General features: G+C 38.2%; 1 protein-coding gene across 2 annotated transcripts in view; it reads left to right on the top strand.

Moving 5' to 3' along the window:
• Window positions 1-20,372, top strand: part of Rgs13 (regulator of G protein signaling 13) — a 34,736-nt gene extending 14,364 nt beyond the window's left edge. For both annotated transcript variants that reach the window (XM_021174586.2, XM_021174593.3), the window contains exons 5-6: window positions 18,174-18,340; window positions 19,366-20,372. In XM_021174586.2, coding sequence (XP_021030245.1) covers window positions 18,174-18,340; window positions 19,366-19,548 — 350 coding nt within the window. In that variant the 3' untranslated portion in view covers window positions 19,549-20,372. The remainder of the gene's footprint in view (window positions 1-18,173; window positions 18,341-19,365) is intronic.
• The last annotated feature ends 248 nt before the right edge of the window (window positions 20,373-20,620 follow it).

Here is a 20,620-nt window from a genome sequence, read left to right as displayed (position 1 = left end):
GCACTGTCCACGAGAACTGGGCTCCAGAACTATGTATTTAGATTGGTTGTGGTTTCTACAGTGGTATCTGCCTGTTCCAAAGAGAAGTTTCCATGAGGAGGGCTGAGGAATATGCTTAATCTGTGGGTATAAGTGCAAATATTTACAATGTAGATACAGAGTATGGTGGTTTAATAAAGTAGCATTCTTCATTAGCCCTGGATAACTGGCTAGACTCCCGTACCAGGCATGATTCACTTTTATTATGTGGGTATTAAGTTCAATTAGAAAGCTATTGGATATATTGCCACGATATGCATCCCACTACTGCACCCTTAGAATTGCCATGCTGTACTGCTCATTGTTGTGGTTCATAGATGACATAGCTAAGTAATACTATTGGGTGTGTCCCTCTTATGGAAGCTTCATGGTGCCTTCTTGTACCATGAAAGCCTGTCCTCAGGGAGGTCCTGTGTCTGTAGTTCATAGTGTCTTCAGCAACCTACTTTCTACCTCTGGGAACCAACTAATTTTCCAAAGATAACAACAGAAGATATTTTCTGATATATCTTGTTTTATGCAAATAAAAAGACCACTTAGATGACTCAAGCAATCCTACCACGTATGTGGAAGACAACATGAGGATGGAGAGGAAATGAAAGAAGTATATATACTCAGACCATGTATTCCACTTAAACAGAGGAGACAAGGAACAAGAAAACAAATGCATAGATAATTCCATAAAGTTTTAAGTGCTTTGAAAAAATAAAAATCAAGTGATGTGGAAAGAAGGTGCAAGGCTACAATAATTCAACTGAGAATTGTTAACAGGAAATAAAAGCTGTTAGAAGGCGTAGAACTGCCAGAATCTCTGAGAGAGAATAAAACTGTCAGAAGGGATAAGATTTGAGCAAAGTGATTAGTCATAAGAAGCAGACATCTGTGCTGAGGTCTTTGGATATGAACCCAAGGAACACATATCTAAATGGTCCAAAGATGTGAGAGTGGTGCCTGAAAATAACTGAAACACATTTAATATTTCAGCTGCCTAAGACCTTATGAGGCCATGTGAATCACCTCACCCTGAATATTAACCAAAATTTTTATAAGCAAGTAAATATATTTTTAAAAGATCCCCCAGGTTTTTCTGAAGAAAAACAAAAGGAAACTAGTTATAAAGATAATGCAACAAGCCAGCCTAAGACCAGAACTCAGGAGAAAAGACAAACTTGAAAATTATTAGCATTGAGAGCCAAGGATTACTAGAAGAGTTAAGATAAAAAGGAAAAAAAAAGAGATGGTGCTTGGGAACAAGGTGATACTTCAGAGTTCAGGAAGGAAAACAGTGAATACAAAGAAACATCAGGCAAATTAAAGATGAACAAAGGTAGTATGTTAGCATATAAGCCAAATGATAAAGTTCTTTCAGGAAAGTGCCATGAACTGTGCTGAAGACTGGAAAGAAATCAGAGCCCATTTTTATAGCTAAACAGAAGCATTTACAAGGGCATGATGGAAACAGGTAGAATATATAAAGTAATTTACGTAAATTTTGATGTAAAAATAAAATAAAAGAACAGATTGGAAGGTGGCTGGCTAGAAAGTCTTTGTGTGTTTCTCTGTAATAAACTATGCTACAGTCAAACTGTGAAAATTAGAAAAACTAAATTCCATAAATTAAAGAAGTCTGGCTCTAAAGATCAGTAACAGAGCCTTGGCATATCATACATGAGTCTATAAATATACTTCCCAGCACCGTTTGGTGTGTGTGTGTGTGTGTGTGTGTGCACGCATGTGCATTTGTGTGTGTGTATATGTGTGTGTATTTGTGCTTACGCACGTGCACGTGAAAGTATGTGTATATATGAATATAAGTGTGCATGTGTATGTGTGTGTATGTGTGTATGTATGTGTGTTAATTGTGTTTTTGTAAGCAAGTAAATAAATAAACAGTTCTTTCTTAAAGCAGCAAAAGAAAAGCAGCAAGTCATGTAAAAATAAGTCCCATCAGAATAACAGCAGATTTATCAGTAGTTATTTTACAGACAAGAGGAGGATGGCATTATATACTCAAAGCTGTAAAGAATAATTTTTCAATCAAAATATACCCAGAAAAGCTATCCCCCAAGGATTAAAGAGAAGTGAAAACTTTCCTAAAGAAAACAAAAACTCAAGAAATTTGTCAGCATTTTATCAGCTCTACAAGAGATGCCCAAGGGAGCAGTTTATAGAAATTGAAGGATGACTACCAATATACAAATGCACAAAACCTCAAAAAATGTGCAAAATAGTGCTAAAATATGGAGGTGAATGAGGAATCTAACTCTATTTGTACAAAGAAATCACCAAGGCACAAAAATGAACAAGAAAGGTGGGAACAAAAAAGGATACACAAAACCAGAAAAAAATGACAGTACTGACTATTCATTGTTAATAATGTTAAATATTGCACTGGCAGTTCTTCTTTCTTTTTTTTTTTTTTATTTTATTAGATAGTTTCTCCAATTACATTTCAAATGTTATCCCCTTTCCTGGTTTCCCCTCTGAAAACCCCTTCCCCTTAACCCCTTCCCTCTCCCCCTGCTCACCAACCCACCCACTCCCACTTCCTGTCCCTGGCATTCCCCTACACTGGAGCATGGAGCCTTCACAGGACGAAAGGCCTCTTCTCCCATTGATAACCGACTAGGCCATCCTCTGCTGCATATGTAGCTGGAGCCATGAGTCCCACCATGTGTACTCTTTAGTTGTTGGTTTAGTCCCTGGGAGCTCTGTGAATACTGCTTAGTTCATATTGTTGTTCCTCCTATGGAGCTGTAAACCCCTTCAACTCCTTTGGTCCTTTCTCCAGCTCCTTCAATGGGGACCCTGTACTCAGTCCAATGGATAGCTGTGAGCATCCACTTCTGTATTTGACAGGCACTGGCAGAGCCTCTCAGGGGACAGCTATACCAGGCTCCTGCCAGCAAGCACTTGTTGGCATCTACAATAGTGTCTGGGTTTGGATGGATCCCCAGGTGGCACAGTCTGGATGGTCATTCCTTCAGTCTCTAGTCCACACTTTATATCTGTAACTCCTTCCATGGGTATTTTGTTCCCACTTCTAGGAAGGATCGAAGTATCCACACTTTGGTCTTCCTTTTTCTTGAGTTTCATGTGGTTTGTGAATTGTATCTTGAGTATTTCAAGCTTCTGTCTGCATGCACAACATAGCATCAGTAATAGGATCAGGTTTTGGCACCCAGCCCCCATGAGATGGGTCCCAATTTGGGCCGATTAGTGGTCAGCCATTTGTTCAGTCTCTGCTCCACTTTTGTCCCTACATTTCTTTTAGGCAGAAACAATTTGGGGTAGAAATATTTGAAGGCATGTTGGTGTCCCCATTCCTCCTCTAGGGGCTCTGTATAGCTATTGGTGGTGGTCTCTTCAGATTCCATCTCCTCACTGTTGGGCATTTCAAATAAGGTATCCACATTGAGTCCCGGGAGCCTCCCCAATCCCAGGACTCTAGGACTTTCTAGAGATTCCCTGATTCCCAGCAGCTACATACTTCCATTCATTGTCATGGCCCTCTGAACTCCTCTCCTATCTCCCCCTCCCATACCTAATTTTGCCCCATTTGCCCCTCTCCCTCCTGTCTCCCACTCAGGTCCCTCCTTCTGCCTCCCATGATTATTTCATTCCCTCTTCTAAATGGAATGTATCATGGGTATTCTGTACTTTTTGGCTAATATCCATTTATCAGTGAGTACATATCATGAATTTTTTTGGTTCTGTGTTACCTCAGTCAGGATGATTTTCTAGTTCCATTCATTTGCCTGCAAAATGATATCCTTGTTTTTAATAGCTGAGTAGTATTTCATTGTATAAATGAATCACATTTTCTATAGCCATTCTTCATTTGAGAGACATCTGGGTTGCTTACATTTTCTGTCTATAACATATAATGTTGCTATGAACATAGTGGAGCATGTGTGCTTGTGATATTTTGGAGTATCTTTTGGGTCTATATCCAGGAGCAGTATATCTGGGTCTTCAGGTAGAACCATTTTCAATATAGGAACCATCATATAGATTTCCAGATTGGTTGTACCAGTTTTTAATCCCATCTGCCATGGAGGAGTACTCCCCTGTGGGACTCCAATGTAAGAGTTAGGGGAAGGATTGAATGAAACCAAAGGGATTTCAACCCCATAAGAAAACCTACAGTGTCAACTAACCTGAAAACTTGGATACTCCCAGAGACTAAGTCACCAACCAAAGAGCATACATGGGCTGGTCAGAGTCCCTAGCACATATGTAGCAGAGGCCTGCCTTGTCTGACTTCAGTGGGAGAAGATGCACCTCATTCTGTAGAGATTTGATGTCCCAAGGAGGGGGAATGCTCATGGGGTCATTCTCTCAGAGGTGCAGGGGAGGAAGGATGGATGAAAAACTCTTCAAGCGGAGTCCAGAAAGGGGGAGCAACATTTGGAATGTAAATAAATAATACAATTAATAATATTAAAAACCTTGAAATTATAACATTTCACTTCTCTTATCACAGTGGAGTAAAACTAGATACCTATAACATTTGGCATTTTGGAAATTGTATAAATAGATGCATAGAAACTTTTATAAAGCTCCTTTTCAAATTATCAACTATATTTCACATAATTAAATAAAAACACTTCTAGAATTTCTATGGAACCATAAAGGACCCAAATTATCAAATCAATCAGGAACAAAAAGGAAATAAACAAAAGGCAAATCATTATAACACCAGACTCAAAACATACTTCAGAGGGATTCCTTGCATCCAAAACAAAGACGGACTGGTATAAAGAACAGTTCAGAATCTTATAGAACAGAATGGAACATTTTAGAAATAAATTGGTTCTTCTCAGGAAATTTAATAACAGATATCTAAATGCAGAAGAAAATTGAACAACCTCTCTCTCTCTCTCTCTCTCTCTCTCTCTCTCTCTCTCTTACCCACCCACCCACTCACACACATACCATCACCATCACCATCATCATCATGTACAAATAACAACTCAAAGTAGACCAAGACATGAGTGTAACTCAACCATAAAAGTACTAGAACAAGACATAGGAAAAATACTTTTGAATTTTGATATAAACAAAAATGTATGGGTAGACCCCATATACACACAGATTAAAAAAGAAAGAGAGAAAGAAAAAAATGATGAACAGGATTATATCAATCTGAATGGCTTCAATACAGCCAAAGGAACAGGAAAGAAAGTAAAAATGCATCCTAAAGGATGGGATAAATACTTACAAACGATTCGTTCAAACAGGGATTGATTTCCAGGATATACAAGAGATTAAAACAATTCAGCACTAAAACAGTAATAACAACACCAGCAATCCAACTTAAAATTGATAAAATTTGTGTAGAAATTTCCCAGAATAGAATGCACAAATCATTAGCCATGATATGAAAAAGGCTAACCATCACTACATATCAAGAGGATGCAAATCAAATGATAATGGACTATTATCATACACGTTATCACTGTAACCACTACCAAAGGACAATAAATAAAAGGTCCTAGCAAGAATCTGAAGACAGGGAACTGCTTGTACATGATTGATGGTAGTATAGATTAATTCAAACATGTCTAGGGATTCAAAAACAAAAGCAAAAAATACAAAATAAAACTACCCTATGATCTGGTATTCTCACTATTATCTACACAGCCAAAGCAGTTAACATGTGAATGTGAAAAAACCATCGGTACTTGAACTTTTTCACACTATTCTCAGTCAGCCAGATGTGGAATCAACACTAGTATCAAGGTGCTTAAATTGTTAAAGAAAATATGGCTGACATATATATGTGAACATAGTCATGATAAAATATTTTAATCATAAAATAATAAAATTTTGTTGGTTGTGGGGACACAGGTGCATCTGAAGATAATTATGAAAAAAGTCAAGTGGGTGTAAAAATATTTTTTATTCGACTGATTTAATCTCTAAAGCATACTGCCTCCATCTGCTAATCTAGGCCTACTCTTGGGAGCTTCTAGCCTCTGTACAAACTTACCTATGCCTAGAGTGTTTTCAGCCTCTGAGACTTACTGTGGAGTAAGCTCTTTCTTGTTCTTTCTGAACTCAGGCTGGATGATTCAACTCAGCTGTTCTGGCTCAAACTCCTCTCCAAGCTGATTGATTCAATCTTGCCTCTCTTTAGGTTTTTGACTAAATTTCGCTGCTTGACCTCAAACTATCTCTAGGAATCTGTTCTAATCTTCTGGCTCCTTCTTACTCTCTGGTTCATTCTATCTTTACCTGTGTCTAGCTTTTTCTTTCTTCCATCTGTCTCTGTAAAACTCTCCTGGTAAAACTTCCTCTCTCCCTCTCTGTACTGCTCTTTCTTAAGTAGCTTCCCTTTCCTCCTTCTTCTGGAGAAAGTTGGACAGATCCTGTTCTGTAAAATCTTCCTCTGATTCATGACTTACAATCCCAGTTTAGGTAAGGCAGAGACAGGTAGAGTGAGAGAGCCTGTGGACAGGCCAGCCTAGCCTACTTTGCCAGTTCCAGACTAGTAAGAGGCACACACACAAATGCAAATAACAGAGAGAGGAAAGAGGCATATGGTCAGGAGCAGGAAGGAGGTGTGGGGTCAATAATTGTTTTAATTGCAGTTGGGAAACGCATCAATATCCTCGTCTGATGATGACAGCTAACAGTGATGATGACAGACAGGAGAGGGAATAATGGGGTAAAAGCAACTAGGAGATGTAAAGTACTAAAGAGAGCAAAGGCAGAAGAGAACCTGGAAAAACTTTAGCCAGTACAAAAGGAGCCAAAATAATTCTTTGGGAAAATTCTAGGGCTATGGTATCGGAGAAATAGCAATTGACAACTGCACATTGTTGAGTGATATTTAAAATGATTGCAGAGATCATTTTAACTCAGAAAGCACAGCTGAGGGCTTTCCTGTGTCCTGCTCAGCTGCCCAGCACTGATATTCTAGATAGGTAGGAGTTCTGAATAAAAGCTAGCATTAGTCCTTTACTTTGAGTCAAAATTATACCTAAATTACTTTATACTCCCCCTTCTAATGTATCATAATTATAGGTAGATAATCATTTAGAGTACTGAATTTAACAGTGTAGAATTGGCAAGCTGAACAAGGCAATGAAATCTCTCCCTACTAATAAACCTGGTGAAGCATCTTTATTGGAGTAGTGGTACCGGGCTGACATGAGACGTGACTGGTGGATTTTGTTGCTCCCAATGTGCATTTTCTCAGCTCTCTGCATCTGTAAGAGATTTCCTGCCTCCCACTCGGGATTGGCAGCTTCCCACACTACCATTTATCCTAATGTCTGCTAACCATTGCTGTTGTCATGGTTACCTTCATCACACCTTATATTACTGTACAACTTTGCCTCAGCCCTTTCCATTTAGCACTTTTTTGTCTTCTCCAATTTCTCATGCACTTTTTCACCTGCCAAAGTGAGAAAAGAAATGGCCTTTTATAGACATTGTTGTTCAGCCAGCCCTTTCTTCCCCACTGTCAGAAAATGAAAAGCAATAATATACTATTATAATTGCTGGGTATTCAGTACCTCCTGCATCGGGAATGACTAGAGCCTATTTTACTTTTTAAAATGTATAAGAAGGTTATTAAAATATAAAAGCATAAAGGATACAGAAGCATAGATTATAAATGTTTTAACCACCAGGACCGGCCACTTAACAGTGAATAGGAACTCTAGATACAGTAGACAATAACCTGCAGTCCTGGTTCTCAAAGCTTCTCAGTTGAACAAAGGAAATCGATAAATATAATAGACCATAATATACTTCTTGGCATTATAGACTCTCTTTGTATTAAGTGTGGTTGTCAACTAACAAAATTTAAAGATAATAAAAAAGAAAGAAAAATTCTTAACTATAAAACACAGATTTTAATAAAAACCGAAGATGTGTTATAAAAGAGTACAGAAGTTCTAGTAGAATTATAAACTTTAGTGTGCTCAGTGATGTATATTGAGAGTACAAGAATTAAAAATTAGTTTGCACATACTTTAGCATGTATATGTTCAGCATGGCCACGTCTAACATGCCAAATTTAATGCACGATTAAGACTTGCCTTATGCAGAAAGCACAAAATCGGAAAAATAGGACACTATTCTGACTCAGTTCAAAAAATCTCACATGTTCCTTCCCATCAAGCTAACTGTTACATGTCTGTTTGTGTGCCAATCTCAGTACTTTTTAAACAGCAATATAGAGATTATTAAAGGTACCATCCATATTTTTAAAGAAAAATACATATACAAAATATGGTATAAACTTATTTTTTTATCCTCTCAAATAATCAGTCCTGGTCTTTCCTTCATTGGCTCTTCTAAGCAGCATCAAGTCTCCTGAGCACCATCTCAAACTTCAAAATGGGCTATTTGGAGCAGTACTACCTAATTTAGGAAAAACATTTCACCTTGTAATTCATTTGTGGTATGAGTCACCAGAACTATAAACTCAGCAAATTGATTTTCCATTTAACATTTACTAAGATTCCTGAAATTTTTTTGCACAGATGTTGTTCTAGCTGCTTTCTTAGGTAGCTAGGATTTACACAAATGTCTGTAAAACAAATACGTATGCATAGTCATTCTGCACACTAGAGCATGTCTGAAACATTATACAGATTCCAATAGTCTAGGTAAGCTTTTGCAAAATTATGATGAAATAATAAGTACCATTAAAATCCAACTTGATTATAATAAAGGAGGGTTTCTTCTCATTCATCATATATGACAACTAAGGTCAGTTGCAACTCTGTCCCATGCCTTAATTCTGGCATTGGGATAAAAGCGTAGGTTTCTTCTAGATTTATTCACCTTGTGACGAGGGAAGAAAAGTGAAAGTCTTCTGTCTCCACCTTAAAATCCACTTTTGCATAACTTTCACAGACCCATGAAAACCACTCGCCAGTATACCGGTGAGTGGGACAAGGAAATATGGACCTCTTAAAAAAATAGAACTGAAAATAATGCCCTGTGCAAGAAAAAAACAAAAACCATGAAATCATTAAAATAAGAGATTGAGTTCATTTCTTTCCTAAATCACAAACAAAATCAGATAATAAGTGTTTTCATGTGGGGCAAAAAGGTAGCAGTGATAGCCATTTCCTATATTGCAGAGAGAAAGAATTAAAAACATTTAGAAGAACAATAAGAAGGCTGCATTGGGGATAACCAGCCTCCTACATCTCTCTGAGTTTCTTGTTTTCCAATTTGACTCTGATGAGTTTGTGTGTGTGTGTGTGTGTGTGTGTGTGTGTGTGTGTGTGTGTGTTATAAGTAACTAATTATTTTATCAGAACAATGTGTGGCTTTCACTCATACATTTTCTCCTTTAATTAAAAATTTTTGTATACTGATGATAATAGACTTTGATTCACCAGAATAAATTAATGAAGTTAAATCAATCCTCATAAAAAAAGAAAAGAAAAGAAAAGAATAGTAGGTCTACTGCAACAACTACCCACAGTGCATTTAACCTACAAGATACTGTAATGTGGAAAATAAAATAAAAAAATCAGTTCAGAAAAAGTTTCATTAGCAAGCATGTGGCTATGTCAGGAGTTATAAAACCATTACTCCAGCCCAGGAGGAAAAGATATTTTATTCATCTCTCATAAAAGGGAAGCTAAAGAAAGCAGGGATAGGTACAGGTAGATTCTGGAGTAAGAATTTAGAAACATTTTAGTACAAGTTTAAGATTAAAAATAAATACATGGCTAGCTAGTCTGATCCCCTGGAGACACCATACCCTGTGCCTGTCCAGAAGATCTGCTGCACTCAGAGAAATAAGTAAGAACCCTCTGGAAGTCCCACAGCTGCTGCTGGGAGCCCAGTACATTGACGACCCATCACCACCCAAAGCCACTCCTCTTCCCCCCCTCCAAATACCTTCCCTTTCTACTCTGTCCTTTTTGCTGGGGCACACTGCTAGCTAGTCTGCTCCCCTGGAAACCCCATAGCCTGAGCCAGCCCAAAAGATCTGCTGCACTCAGAGCATTGGGAAACAGAAACCATAGTCCATAGATCCTCCCCGCCTCCCCAACAGTCTGAAGGCCTCCCAGGACATAACAACCGAAACAAAAAAAATTTCAAAAAAAATCATCAGATCCTACTACAAAAGCCTATACTCAACAAAACTGGGAAATCTAGATGAAATGGATGGTTTTCTAGACAGATACCATATACCAAAGTTAAATCAAAAGCAGGTAAACTATCTAAACAGGCCCATATCCCAGAAGGAAATAGAAGTCATTAAAAACCTCACAACCAAAAAAAGAAAATCCCAGAGCCTGATGGATTTAATGCAGAATTCTACCAGACCTTCAAAAAAGACCTGATACCAATATTCCTCAAATTATTCCATAAAATAGAAACAGAAGGAACACCACCTAATACATTTTAAGAAGCAAGAATTACTCTGATACCTAAGCCACATAGGACTCAACCAAAAATGAGAACTTCAAACCAAACATGCTTATGAATATCGATGCAGAAATACTCAATAAAATTCTTTCAAGCTGAATTCAAGAACACATCAAAACCATCATTCACCCATGATCAAGTAGGCTTCATCCCAGGGATGCAAGGTTGGTTCAATATACGAAAATCCATGAACATAATCTACTATATAAACAAACTCAAAGAAAAAAAATCTAATGATCATCTCCATAGATGCAGAAAAAGCATTTGACAAAATACAACACCCCTTCACATTAAAAATATTGGAGAGATCAGGAATTCAAGACCCATACCTAAACATAGTAAAAGCAATAAACAGCAAACTGACAGCCAATATCAAATTAAATGGAGAGATACTTGAAGCAATTTCACTAAAATCAGGGACAAGACAAGGATGCCCACTCTCCCCATATCTATTCAATAGAGTATTGGAAGTGCTGGCTAGAACAATAAGACAACAAAAAGAAATCAAAGGCATAGAAGTTGGTAAAGAAGAAATAAAGGTATCACTATTTGCACACTATTTGATAGTATACATAAGTGATCCCAAAAATGTCTACCAGAGAACTTCAGGTGATAAATAACTTTAGCAAAGTAGCTGGATATAAAATTCACTCAAATAAATTAGCAGCCTTCCTTTATACAAATGATAAACAGGCTGAAAAAGAAATTAGGGAAACAATTCCCTTTACAATAGCCACAAATAATATGAAACAACTTGGGGTAACTCTAACCAAACAAGTGAAAGATCTGTATGACAATAACTTTAAGTCTCTCTAGAAAGAAATCAAAGAAGATCTCCCATGCTGAAGGGATAGCAGAATTAGCATAGTAAAAATGGCCATTCTACCAAAGGCACTCTACAGATTCAGTGCAATCCTCATCAAAATTCCAGCACAATTCTTCAAAGTCATGGAAAGAGCAATTCTCAAATTCATATGGAAAAGGAAAAAAAAAAACAGAGTAGCTGGAGGAATCGCCATCCCTGACCTCAAGGTTCATTACAGAGCAATAGTGATAAAAACTGCATGGTACAAAGACAGACATGTTGATCAATGGAATAGAATTGAAGATCCAGAAATAAAATCACACAATTTCAGACACTTTGACAAAGAAGCCAAACAGTGGAGAAAACAAAGCATCTTCAACAAAAGGTGCTGGTCTAACTAGCTGTCTATATGTAAAAAAAAAAAAAAAAAAAAAAAAGAAAAAAAAGAAAGAAAGAAAGAAAGAAAGAAAGAAAGAAAGAAAGAAAGAAAGAAAGAAAGAAAGAAAGAAAAGAAATGAAAATAGACCCATATTTGTCACCTTTCACTAAGCTCAAGTTCAAGTGGATCAAGGACCTCAACATAAAACCAGATACACTAAATCTAATAGAAGAGAAAGTGGGAAAGAACCTTGATCTCATTAGCACAGGGGGAAATCTTCTAAACAGAACTCCAATGGCACACACTCGAAGATCAAGAATTGATAAATGGGACCTAAAGCTTCTGTAAGGCAAAACACAGCCAATGAGACAAATAAGCAACCTACAGATTGGGAAAAAGATCTTTACTAACCCCACATTCAATAGAGAGCTAATACCCAAAATATATAAAGAATTCAAGAAGCTAACTACCCAAAACACCAAACAACCCAATCAAAACATGGAGTATAGAACTAAACCGAGAATTCACAACAAAGGAATCTTGAATGGCTGAGAAACACCTAAGGAAATGTTCAGTCCTTAGTGATCAGAGAAATACAAATCCAAATGACCCTGAGATTCCACCTTACACCAATCAGAATGGCTAAAATTAAAGCCTCAGGTGACAGCACATGTTGGGGAGGATGGGGAGAAAGAAGAACACTACTCCATTGTTGGTGGGATTTCAAACTGGTACAACCACTCTGGAAATCAATCTGGAGGTTTCTCAGATAATTGGAAATAGATCTACCTGAAGACCCAGCAATACCACTCTTGGGAATACACCCAAAAGATGCCCCCACCATACCACAGAGGCACATGTTCATAGCAGTCTCGTTTGTGATAGATACCCAGAAGCTGGAAACAACCCAGATGTCCCAGGACAGAAGAATGGATACAGAAAATGTATTCCATTTACACAATGGAATACTACTCAGCTATTAAGAATGAGGACATCCTGAGTTTTTCAGGCAAATGGATAGAACTAAAAAATACCATCCTGAGTAAGGTAACTCAGACCCCAAAAGACATGCATGGTATGTACTCACTAATAAGTGGATATTAGCCAAAAAAAAAAAGTACAGAATACCCTAGATACACTCTACAGAACTCAAAAAGGTCAACAAACTGAAGGGAACAAGTGAGGATGTCTCAGTCCCACTTGTGAGGTAGAAGAAAGCAACCACAGGTGGGGAGAGAGGGAGGGACCTGGAAAGGAAAGGAGATGGAGGCTAGATGGGAACATGATCTGGTATTTGGTGAGGGGAAAGGACTGAAATCCTGAGTTCCAGCAGAAAGAATAGAAACCAAGCAACCACAGGAGGTAGGAGGTTGCGGTGGGGGGGACCCTCCAGAATGTATCAGAGACCTGGGAGGTGAGAGACTCTCAGGAGTCCTTAGATGAAATGCCCTACAGTGGGGAGAAAAAACTTGTAGAGCCCACCTCCAGCAGAAAGACAAGGCATCAAGTGAGGGATGGAGTTGCCCTCCCACAGTCAAAACTCTGTTCCTGTCTGAAAGAACTGCAAGGATGGAAATGAAGAAAAGCCTGAGGAAAAGAAGGTCCAGAGAAAGGCCCAAAGTGGGATCCAGCTCAAGGGGAGGCCCCAAGACCTGAGACTATTACTGAGGCTATGGAGTGCTCACAAAAAGGGATCTATCATGACTGCTCTCTGAAAGACCCAACAGCAGCTGAAAGAGTCAGATGCAGATATTTGCAATTGTCCAATGGACAGAAGCTGTTGACCCCTGTGGTTGAATTAGGAGAAAGCTGAAAGAAGATGAGAAGGAAGACAACCCTGTAGGAGGACCAGCAGTTTCGATTAACCTGGATCCTGGAGACCTCTCAGACACTGGAACACCAACCAGGCAGTATATACCAGCTGATACGAGGCCCACAACACATATACAGCAGAGGACTGTCGGGTCTCGATTTAGTCAGAGGTGATGCATCTAACCCTCAAGAGACTGGAGGCCCCAGAGAGTTTAAAGTTCTGGTGTGGTGGGGGTTGGGAGGTAGGGACATCCTCATGGAGACAGCAGGGCAGAGAGGAGGTATGTGATGTAGAACAGTTGGAGGGAATAAACTCTCAAGTTTTAACGAGAGAGAGACGGAGAGAGAGAGAGAGAGAGAGAGAGAGAGAGAGAGAGAGAGAGAGAGAGAGAGAGAAGAGAAGAGAAGAGAAGAGAAGAGAAGAGAAGAGAAGAGAAGAGAAGAGAAGAGAAGAGAAGAGAAGAGAAGAGAAGAGAAGAGAAGAGAAGAGAAGAGAAGAGAAGAGAAGAGAAGAGAAGAGAAGAGAAGGAAGAAGGAAGGAAGGAAGGAAGGAAGGAAGGAAGGAAGGAAGGAAGGAAGGAAGGAAGGAAGGAAGGAAGGAAGGAAAGAAAAGGACACACATTTAAATGTAAACAAAATCCAATATTGGATACCAGACCATATTCTCACCTCAGTCAACTAACTCTCTAACTGGCCAGAAGTCATCTCATTCAATGACCTATGAACTTTACCAATATCTATTTCTGGTTTATAGCTTATTTTTCCATTTCAACATCCTTGTTTCCTATTTCTACTTGTCTCCAGTGAATATTGCTCTAAGTACCAATTATATAATTTTATTCATGTTAATAAGACTTTATTTCAATGCATGCTGGGAATTTGGAGCTTTCAAATTTTCTTATTAAAGAAGTAATGATTTTTTTGTGTGTTACTTTGCCCACAGCTTTAGCTATTTCTCCAACATGCATTAATAACCACAACTGTATTTCTCTGCTCCTAATTTTCAATGCATATGGTGAGGCACAGATTATCATTAAGTGATGTCAATGGGAAACCAAACTTCTTTTTTTTTTAATTTTTTTTATTAGGTATTTTCCTCATTTACATTTCCAATGCTATCCCAAAAGTCCCCCATACCCTCCCCCACCCCACTCCCCTACCCACCCACTCCCACTTCTTGGCCTTGGCGTTCCCCTGTACTGAGGCATATAAATTTTGCACGACCAATGGGCCTCTCTTTCCACTGATGGCCTCTAATTGCATATGTAGCAGAGGATGGCCTAGTCGTCCATCAATGGGAGGAGAGGCCCTTGGTCTTGTGAAGATCATATGCCCCAGTACAGGGGAATGCCAGAGCCAGGAAGTGGGAGTGGGTGGGTTGGGGAGCAGGGCAGGGGAGGGTATAGGGGACTTTCTGGATAGCATTTGAAATGTAAATTAAGAAAATATCTAATAGTAAAAAAAGAAATATGTTACAATATATTTCCCATTGGGTAATAATGTCTAACTCTGTCACTTCCTAGCCTACATATCTATGTACACTGTGACCTCATATGATTTGTACTGTCAGCCAAGGTGAAGGTTCTTTCAAAACTCTTCCATTCATTGACTATATGCAGCAACTGGCCACATAACCATGAGCCATGCCCTAGGCCTCTGTATTCCCATGCCACATTCTGAGAGTTTCAGAAGCGGTATATACCCCACCTCTATTATTTTCCCTGAATATAAAATGTTGTCTCTCTTCTTATTTCACTGCTGATATAGTCAGTGAAAATCAAAAGAGCATGTAGCTTGATTTTCTTTTCTTTTTCTTTTTTTTTTTTTTTTTGGCTTTGACAATTACAGGAGATAATGCCTAATCTACTCTTCTAACTGCTGACCTGGTTACTTCCCCAGCACTGTACCCAAGATTCTTGCTCTTTCTCCTGGCCATGTGCTCATCATTCATTCTTCTCATGGTGGCTTCCTCTCTCCACTCCTTCCTTTCACCTTCTCCTCCTGATCTCAACCCCAAACCCACCTACCTCTAATCCCTCCAGTAATTGGCTGTAGCCAATTTTATTTAACCAATAGTTTTAAAGGAATAAGATTTGTAGAACAGAAGCTTGTAAGCATGGGAAGTCATTCTTAGGCCCAGACCTTCTTCTGGTCTAGAAATTAACATTACAATGCATAGCCACAAAGCAAACCTCAACACCCATGTGTTTTAAAGAAGAACGGCAAGATTTTTTTCTTCCAAAATGTTATCTCTTCCAAAACATGCATTTCACAGAATTCAATACAACTTCCTATGGCATAAAGGCAATGAGGATGCGTATGTGTAACTGATTGTCCTAATGTCTCTAATGGTGTTATGTTTAAGGTTAATATTATGGTTACTATGAGGTTTAGGGTTAAGGTTAGGGTTAGAGTTAGGGTTAGGATTAGGGTCAGGGTTAGAGTTATGGTTAGGTTTCTTTCCTTACACATATGTGTTTTTAAAAAGAAAGGCAAGGTCTTTTCTCCCAGAGAATCCTGTGTTTTTTCACATTCAACTGAATGTAGTCATCTCTGCTATGGATGTGACTTGTTTTAGTGAGGGAACACTCTTCTTTTATACTTTCCTGTACTTTTACATAGGCATTTCACAAAATGCAATACAATTTCCTATGGCATATATACAATGACACTGCATATATGTAATAGTTCACCTTAATCTCTTCAATGGTGTTAATTTGATTACTTATGTGTTCCTTGACATATGTACTTCAAATAATGCAATACAATTTCCTATGGCCTAATTGCAATGAACATGCATATGTCTAACTGTCCTGATGTCTCCAATGGTGGTAGGGTTAGAATTAGAGTTAGTTCTTTACTCGTGTGTGTATGTTTGTGTGTGTGTGTGTGTGTGTGTGTGGGTATGTGTGGGTGTTAATTAATTTTTTTTTACTTATTCACTTTACATCCTAATCACTGTACCTCTCCCACTCACCCCTTCCCACACAATCCTTCCCCTATCCCTCCTGCTCCTCTGAGAAGGTACCCTTCCCCCTGGCGTCCCCAAAACCTGTCACTTCAAGTCTCTGAGAAGCTAGGAGCTTCCCTCCCACTGAGGCCAGACAAGGCAGCCCAGCTAGAAAATCATATCCCACATACAGGCAAAAGCTTTTGGGATAGTCTCTGTTCCATTCATTCCAGACCCACACGAAGACCAAGTAGCTTGATTTTATAATGCTACGAAATGATCTAATAATGTCTTCTATGAAGATGCAGGGAAATATGTCTTTATTTGTCACTTCTATTCCATTTGATTACCACTATTTCTTTCGACAGTTAATGATACTAAGCAACATTTTTGTTAGCAAAATTCTATACCTTAGGAAATAAGGGCACGACTTATGGTTAAAAATTTCACCGACAGGTATTAGCCTTAAAAGTCATCAACTTGCAAACATTAAATGATGCAGTGAGTGTTTGTAAAAGAAAAATGTTATACTGTTAGTCTGTAAGTGGTCTCATATTCAGTCTGACTAAACATCATTCTATTAACATTAATTGAAAGTTGCTTTGTCATTTTAGCATTTAGCAATTAAATGTCTCATATGTACTAAAAGACTTCACAGTCACCAAAAGGAGATTAGTGCCAATCTCAATGTATTCATCTTGAACCTTGATGCTAGATGGTCCCAGGGATGATGAGTAACAAGCTGAACTTATGAAAGCATGATTAATCTATGAGCACAAGATCCCACAAATAGGGGTCAGAATAAAAGTCCTCCCATTCTGTACTCATCCTCTCACCCCAGTGGCTGTTCAAGACCACAACTGAAGTTAACCATCTAAGCACCAAGTGCCATCTCCTGGTTATGTTCAACACAATACATCGCTCTGTGTTAGGTTCTGAGAAGGTGTGCAACATCCCCCTGGATTCCATTCCTTACTTGGTCCCTATTTCTGGCTCGATCCATAAACTATGAGTATGATGTTCAATTCTTCATCTTCCTGTTCTCCTGTTGATTGGACATTGAGAAACACTCCAGACAACTCTAGCTCATCAAAGTATCACTCATGCATAGCTTGGATAGTTTTCTCCCGTCCCTGACTTGCCAGATTGTTAACCTAGTTCTTGCCTATTTATTGTGAGGTCTTAAATATTTTATATAACTTTATGAGGAGAGTACTGTCTGCCTATGTAGCTTAAGTCATTTGTGTGCATTCTTTTTTTTAATGTGTCCTAAAAGATCTTCTTTCTTTTTTTTAATTAGGTATTTATTTCATTTACATTTCCAATGCTATCCCAAAAGTCCCCCACACGCTCCCCCACCCACTCTCCCACCCACCCACTCCCACTTCTTGGCCCTGGCGTTCCCCTGTACTGAGGCATATAAAGTTTGCACAACCAATGAGCCTCTCTTTCCACTGATGGCTGACTAGGCCATCTTTCTTATGACATCTTGTGGCCTTTCTGTCACAGGTACATCTAAACTGACAAATATTTTCCAGTGAGTGACTCAGAACAAAGGGGTAACTTCACCAACTAATGGCATCCTTGAACATGCTTCAGATGTACAGAGACCTGAGAGTGTGGACCTTAGAGAGTATCCACTTGTTCTGTATCTTTAGAACTCTTCTTTGGGCTTCTGTATTAAACTGTATGAATTGTTGTTTGGGGTTTTTTATGAATTGTTGTTCAAATTCTGTTAACCCATAAAAACAATCACATTTTTTTTCTACTTTTAGATGGCCCAATAGTGTACACAGCATATTTAAAATTGGAGCACAGTGATGAGAACATTAAATTCTGGATGGCATGTGAAACCTACAAGAAAATTGCTTCACGAAGGGGCAGAATTTCTAGGGCAAAAAAGCTTTACAATATCTACATCCAGCCACAGTCTCCTAGAGAGGTAACAATGGGACATGGCAGTTGGGGCATCACTTGGAAGACACTATTAACTTGAAGACCATTACATGCTAGTCATAGTCCATTCCCAATATCTCCTAAAATTATATAAATTAAGAATTACCATTGTTATTTTTCAGTCACAAAACCTATGAATTCCCCCTGTGTGGTAGAGCCATCAAGTAGTAACCATAGAATTCATAGGTGAGCTGTTTAATCCACAACCCTCTACCCAATAGCCTATCTTACTGTCCCGCACAGTTATAAAGAGCAAAGGGGTTGTGGAAAGAATTCTCTGGCATCACAAACTTGAAATGCCATGAATGAGCACCCCAGTGAGGTTGGTCCTCTGAGTCATTTCATGTTAGCATAATCCAGCCACCCCAGCTGACATCCAAGTTGCCATTACTACTCTCACACTGCCTAACCCCAAGGCTCCTGACAGAGAGACTTCCCAAACTTACAATTCATGTTAAATGCAAGGGTGGAGGATAGCACAGGAGATATCTATTTCTCAGCATAACCCTATATTATTCAATGATTCCCACAAACCCTTCTGGAAATTTTTAGTTTTCTGAGATAACCACTTCTCCCCTCTATGTCTTCACTTCTCCTCATTTGCTTCCTATTTCAGGACTTGGTTGGCTAACACAGCATTTGTGACTACTAAGGAGAGTAAAGTTTAAAACAGACACCAACTTCCTTTTTTTCTTTACAGAAGAGCCCTCCAGTCCATAGACTTCCATGTTTGCAGACTCCCACTAGTAAACCACTGGCATGTCCCAAGGAAGCAGAGGTTTCTAGAGTTCCCTGGTCACAGACTTCATGCTTTCATTCTTTCCCTGGGTACTAATTATAGATTTTTACTTTTAAAAAGAGTGAAGACTTCATTTCTTAAAAGTCTTTTTAAATACCTCTGAAAATTGAGCCTAAACTATCCTGTTACTCTGAAAAAGAGGGTAGTAGATGAAAGCATCCCATTGCAGGCATATGCATTTGTTGTGCTTAACCTACAATTTTATTTTTCAGATTAACATCGACAGTACAACACGGGAAGCTATCATCAAAAGCATTCTCGAACCCACTCAAACATGCTTTGAAGAAGCTCAGAAGATTGTATACATGCACATGGAAATGGATTCCTATCCCAGATTTTTAAAGTCTGAAATGTACCAACAACTCCTGAAAACTGTTCAATCCAAAAGCGCTTGATTACTACGCAGAAGTTTAAACGAAAGATGGCATGTTGCAAGTGCTAATGTAATTTAGAAAAAGACACAAAATGAGAAGGAAGGGAGAAATGAAACAGAAACCAAGTCCTAAGTTGATCTCTAGTTCCCAAGGGAAATTCATTCCAAACCTAAAAAGCTCCCAGATGCTGTGACACAATGTATAGCATACTTACAGAGAGGAATTAACAGAGAAGGAAAAAAAAATGAGCTTCCTTTTACCATATAAACACTATAACATTTTTGCTATAATAGGCAACTAATTATATTTTTCATTAAAAAAAATTGGCAGTCATAGCACAAATAACTGGTTTTAAAACCATTGCTCCATGAATTTTGTCTTTATATATTCTACAGATATGCTCAGAATATCTTGAATTAGTATATAAACATATAAGTCATATTATAATCTGTTGAATTTTAACATAATCAATATAAAAAATATGATATTAAGAGGAAATTTAGCTACGAAATTTCCCAGCAGCATGTCCATGATTGACCTTGAAGGTCACTTAACGTATATCACATACGTCTTCTACATGTTAAATCTTTGGGATAATTGTAAGCTTTTACTATATGTGGATTTTTTTTTACATTTACAATGTCCTTGAACTATAAAATTGATCTTTTATTTGAGATTAACTTCTTCATAATATGAACTCACCATAGTATTGGAAATCAATCAGTAGAAACTAAAAGCTGTGTGCATATTTTTCAAAAACACCTTATTGTACCTTACCATGAACATTTCAAAAGGCCTAAAGTTTGCAAAAGTGAAAAAAAATAAAATAAAGCAGTTTAACTTTCTTGTTTGATGTCACCCACTATCACTTAAACTTTAAAAGAATTTAGACTCAACCCCCAGATCTGGAGTTCTGGAGGACCAACAAAACATACACAGACACAAAATTTGAACTGTTACCTTTTGTACTGTAAAAAATGTCAAGTGTACCTTGACATTTTTATACTGTAAAAAAATGACATTGTGTTCCTGATGGACAGAAAGTATTGAAACTGACCCTCACCATATTCCAGATTCACTTTTCAATCCTCAT

The sequence above is a fragment of the Mus caroli genome, unplaced genomic scaffold, assembly GCF_978045245.1.
Source record: "Mus caroli unplaced genomic scaffold, Mus_caroli_1 scaffold_1, whole genome shotgun sequence".
Lineage (NCBI taxonomy): Eukaryota > Metazoa > Chordata > Mammalia > Rodentia > Muridae > Mus > Mus caroli.
Note: the sequence above shows the minus strand (reverse complement) of the source record. Positions and strands in the feature narration are given on the sequence as shown.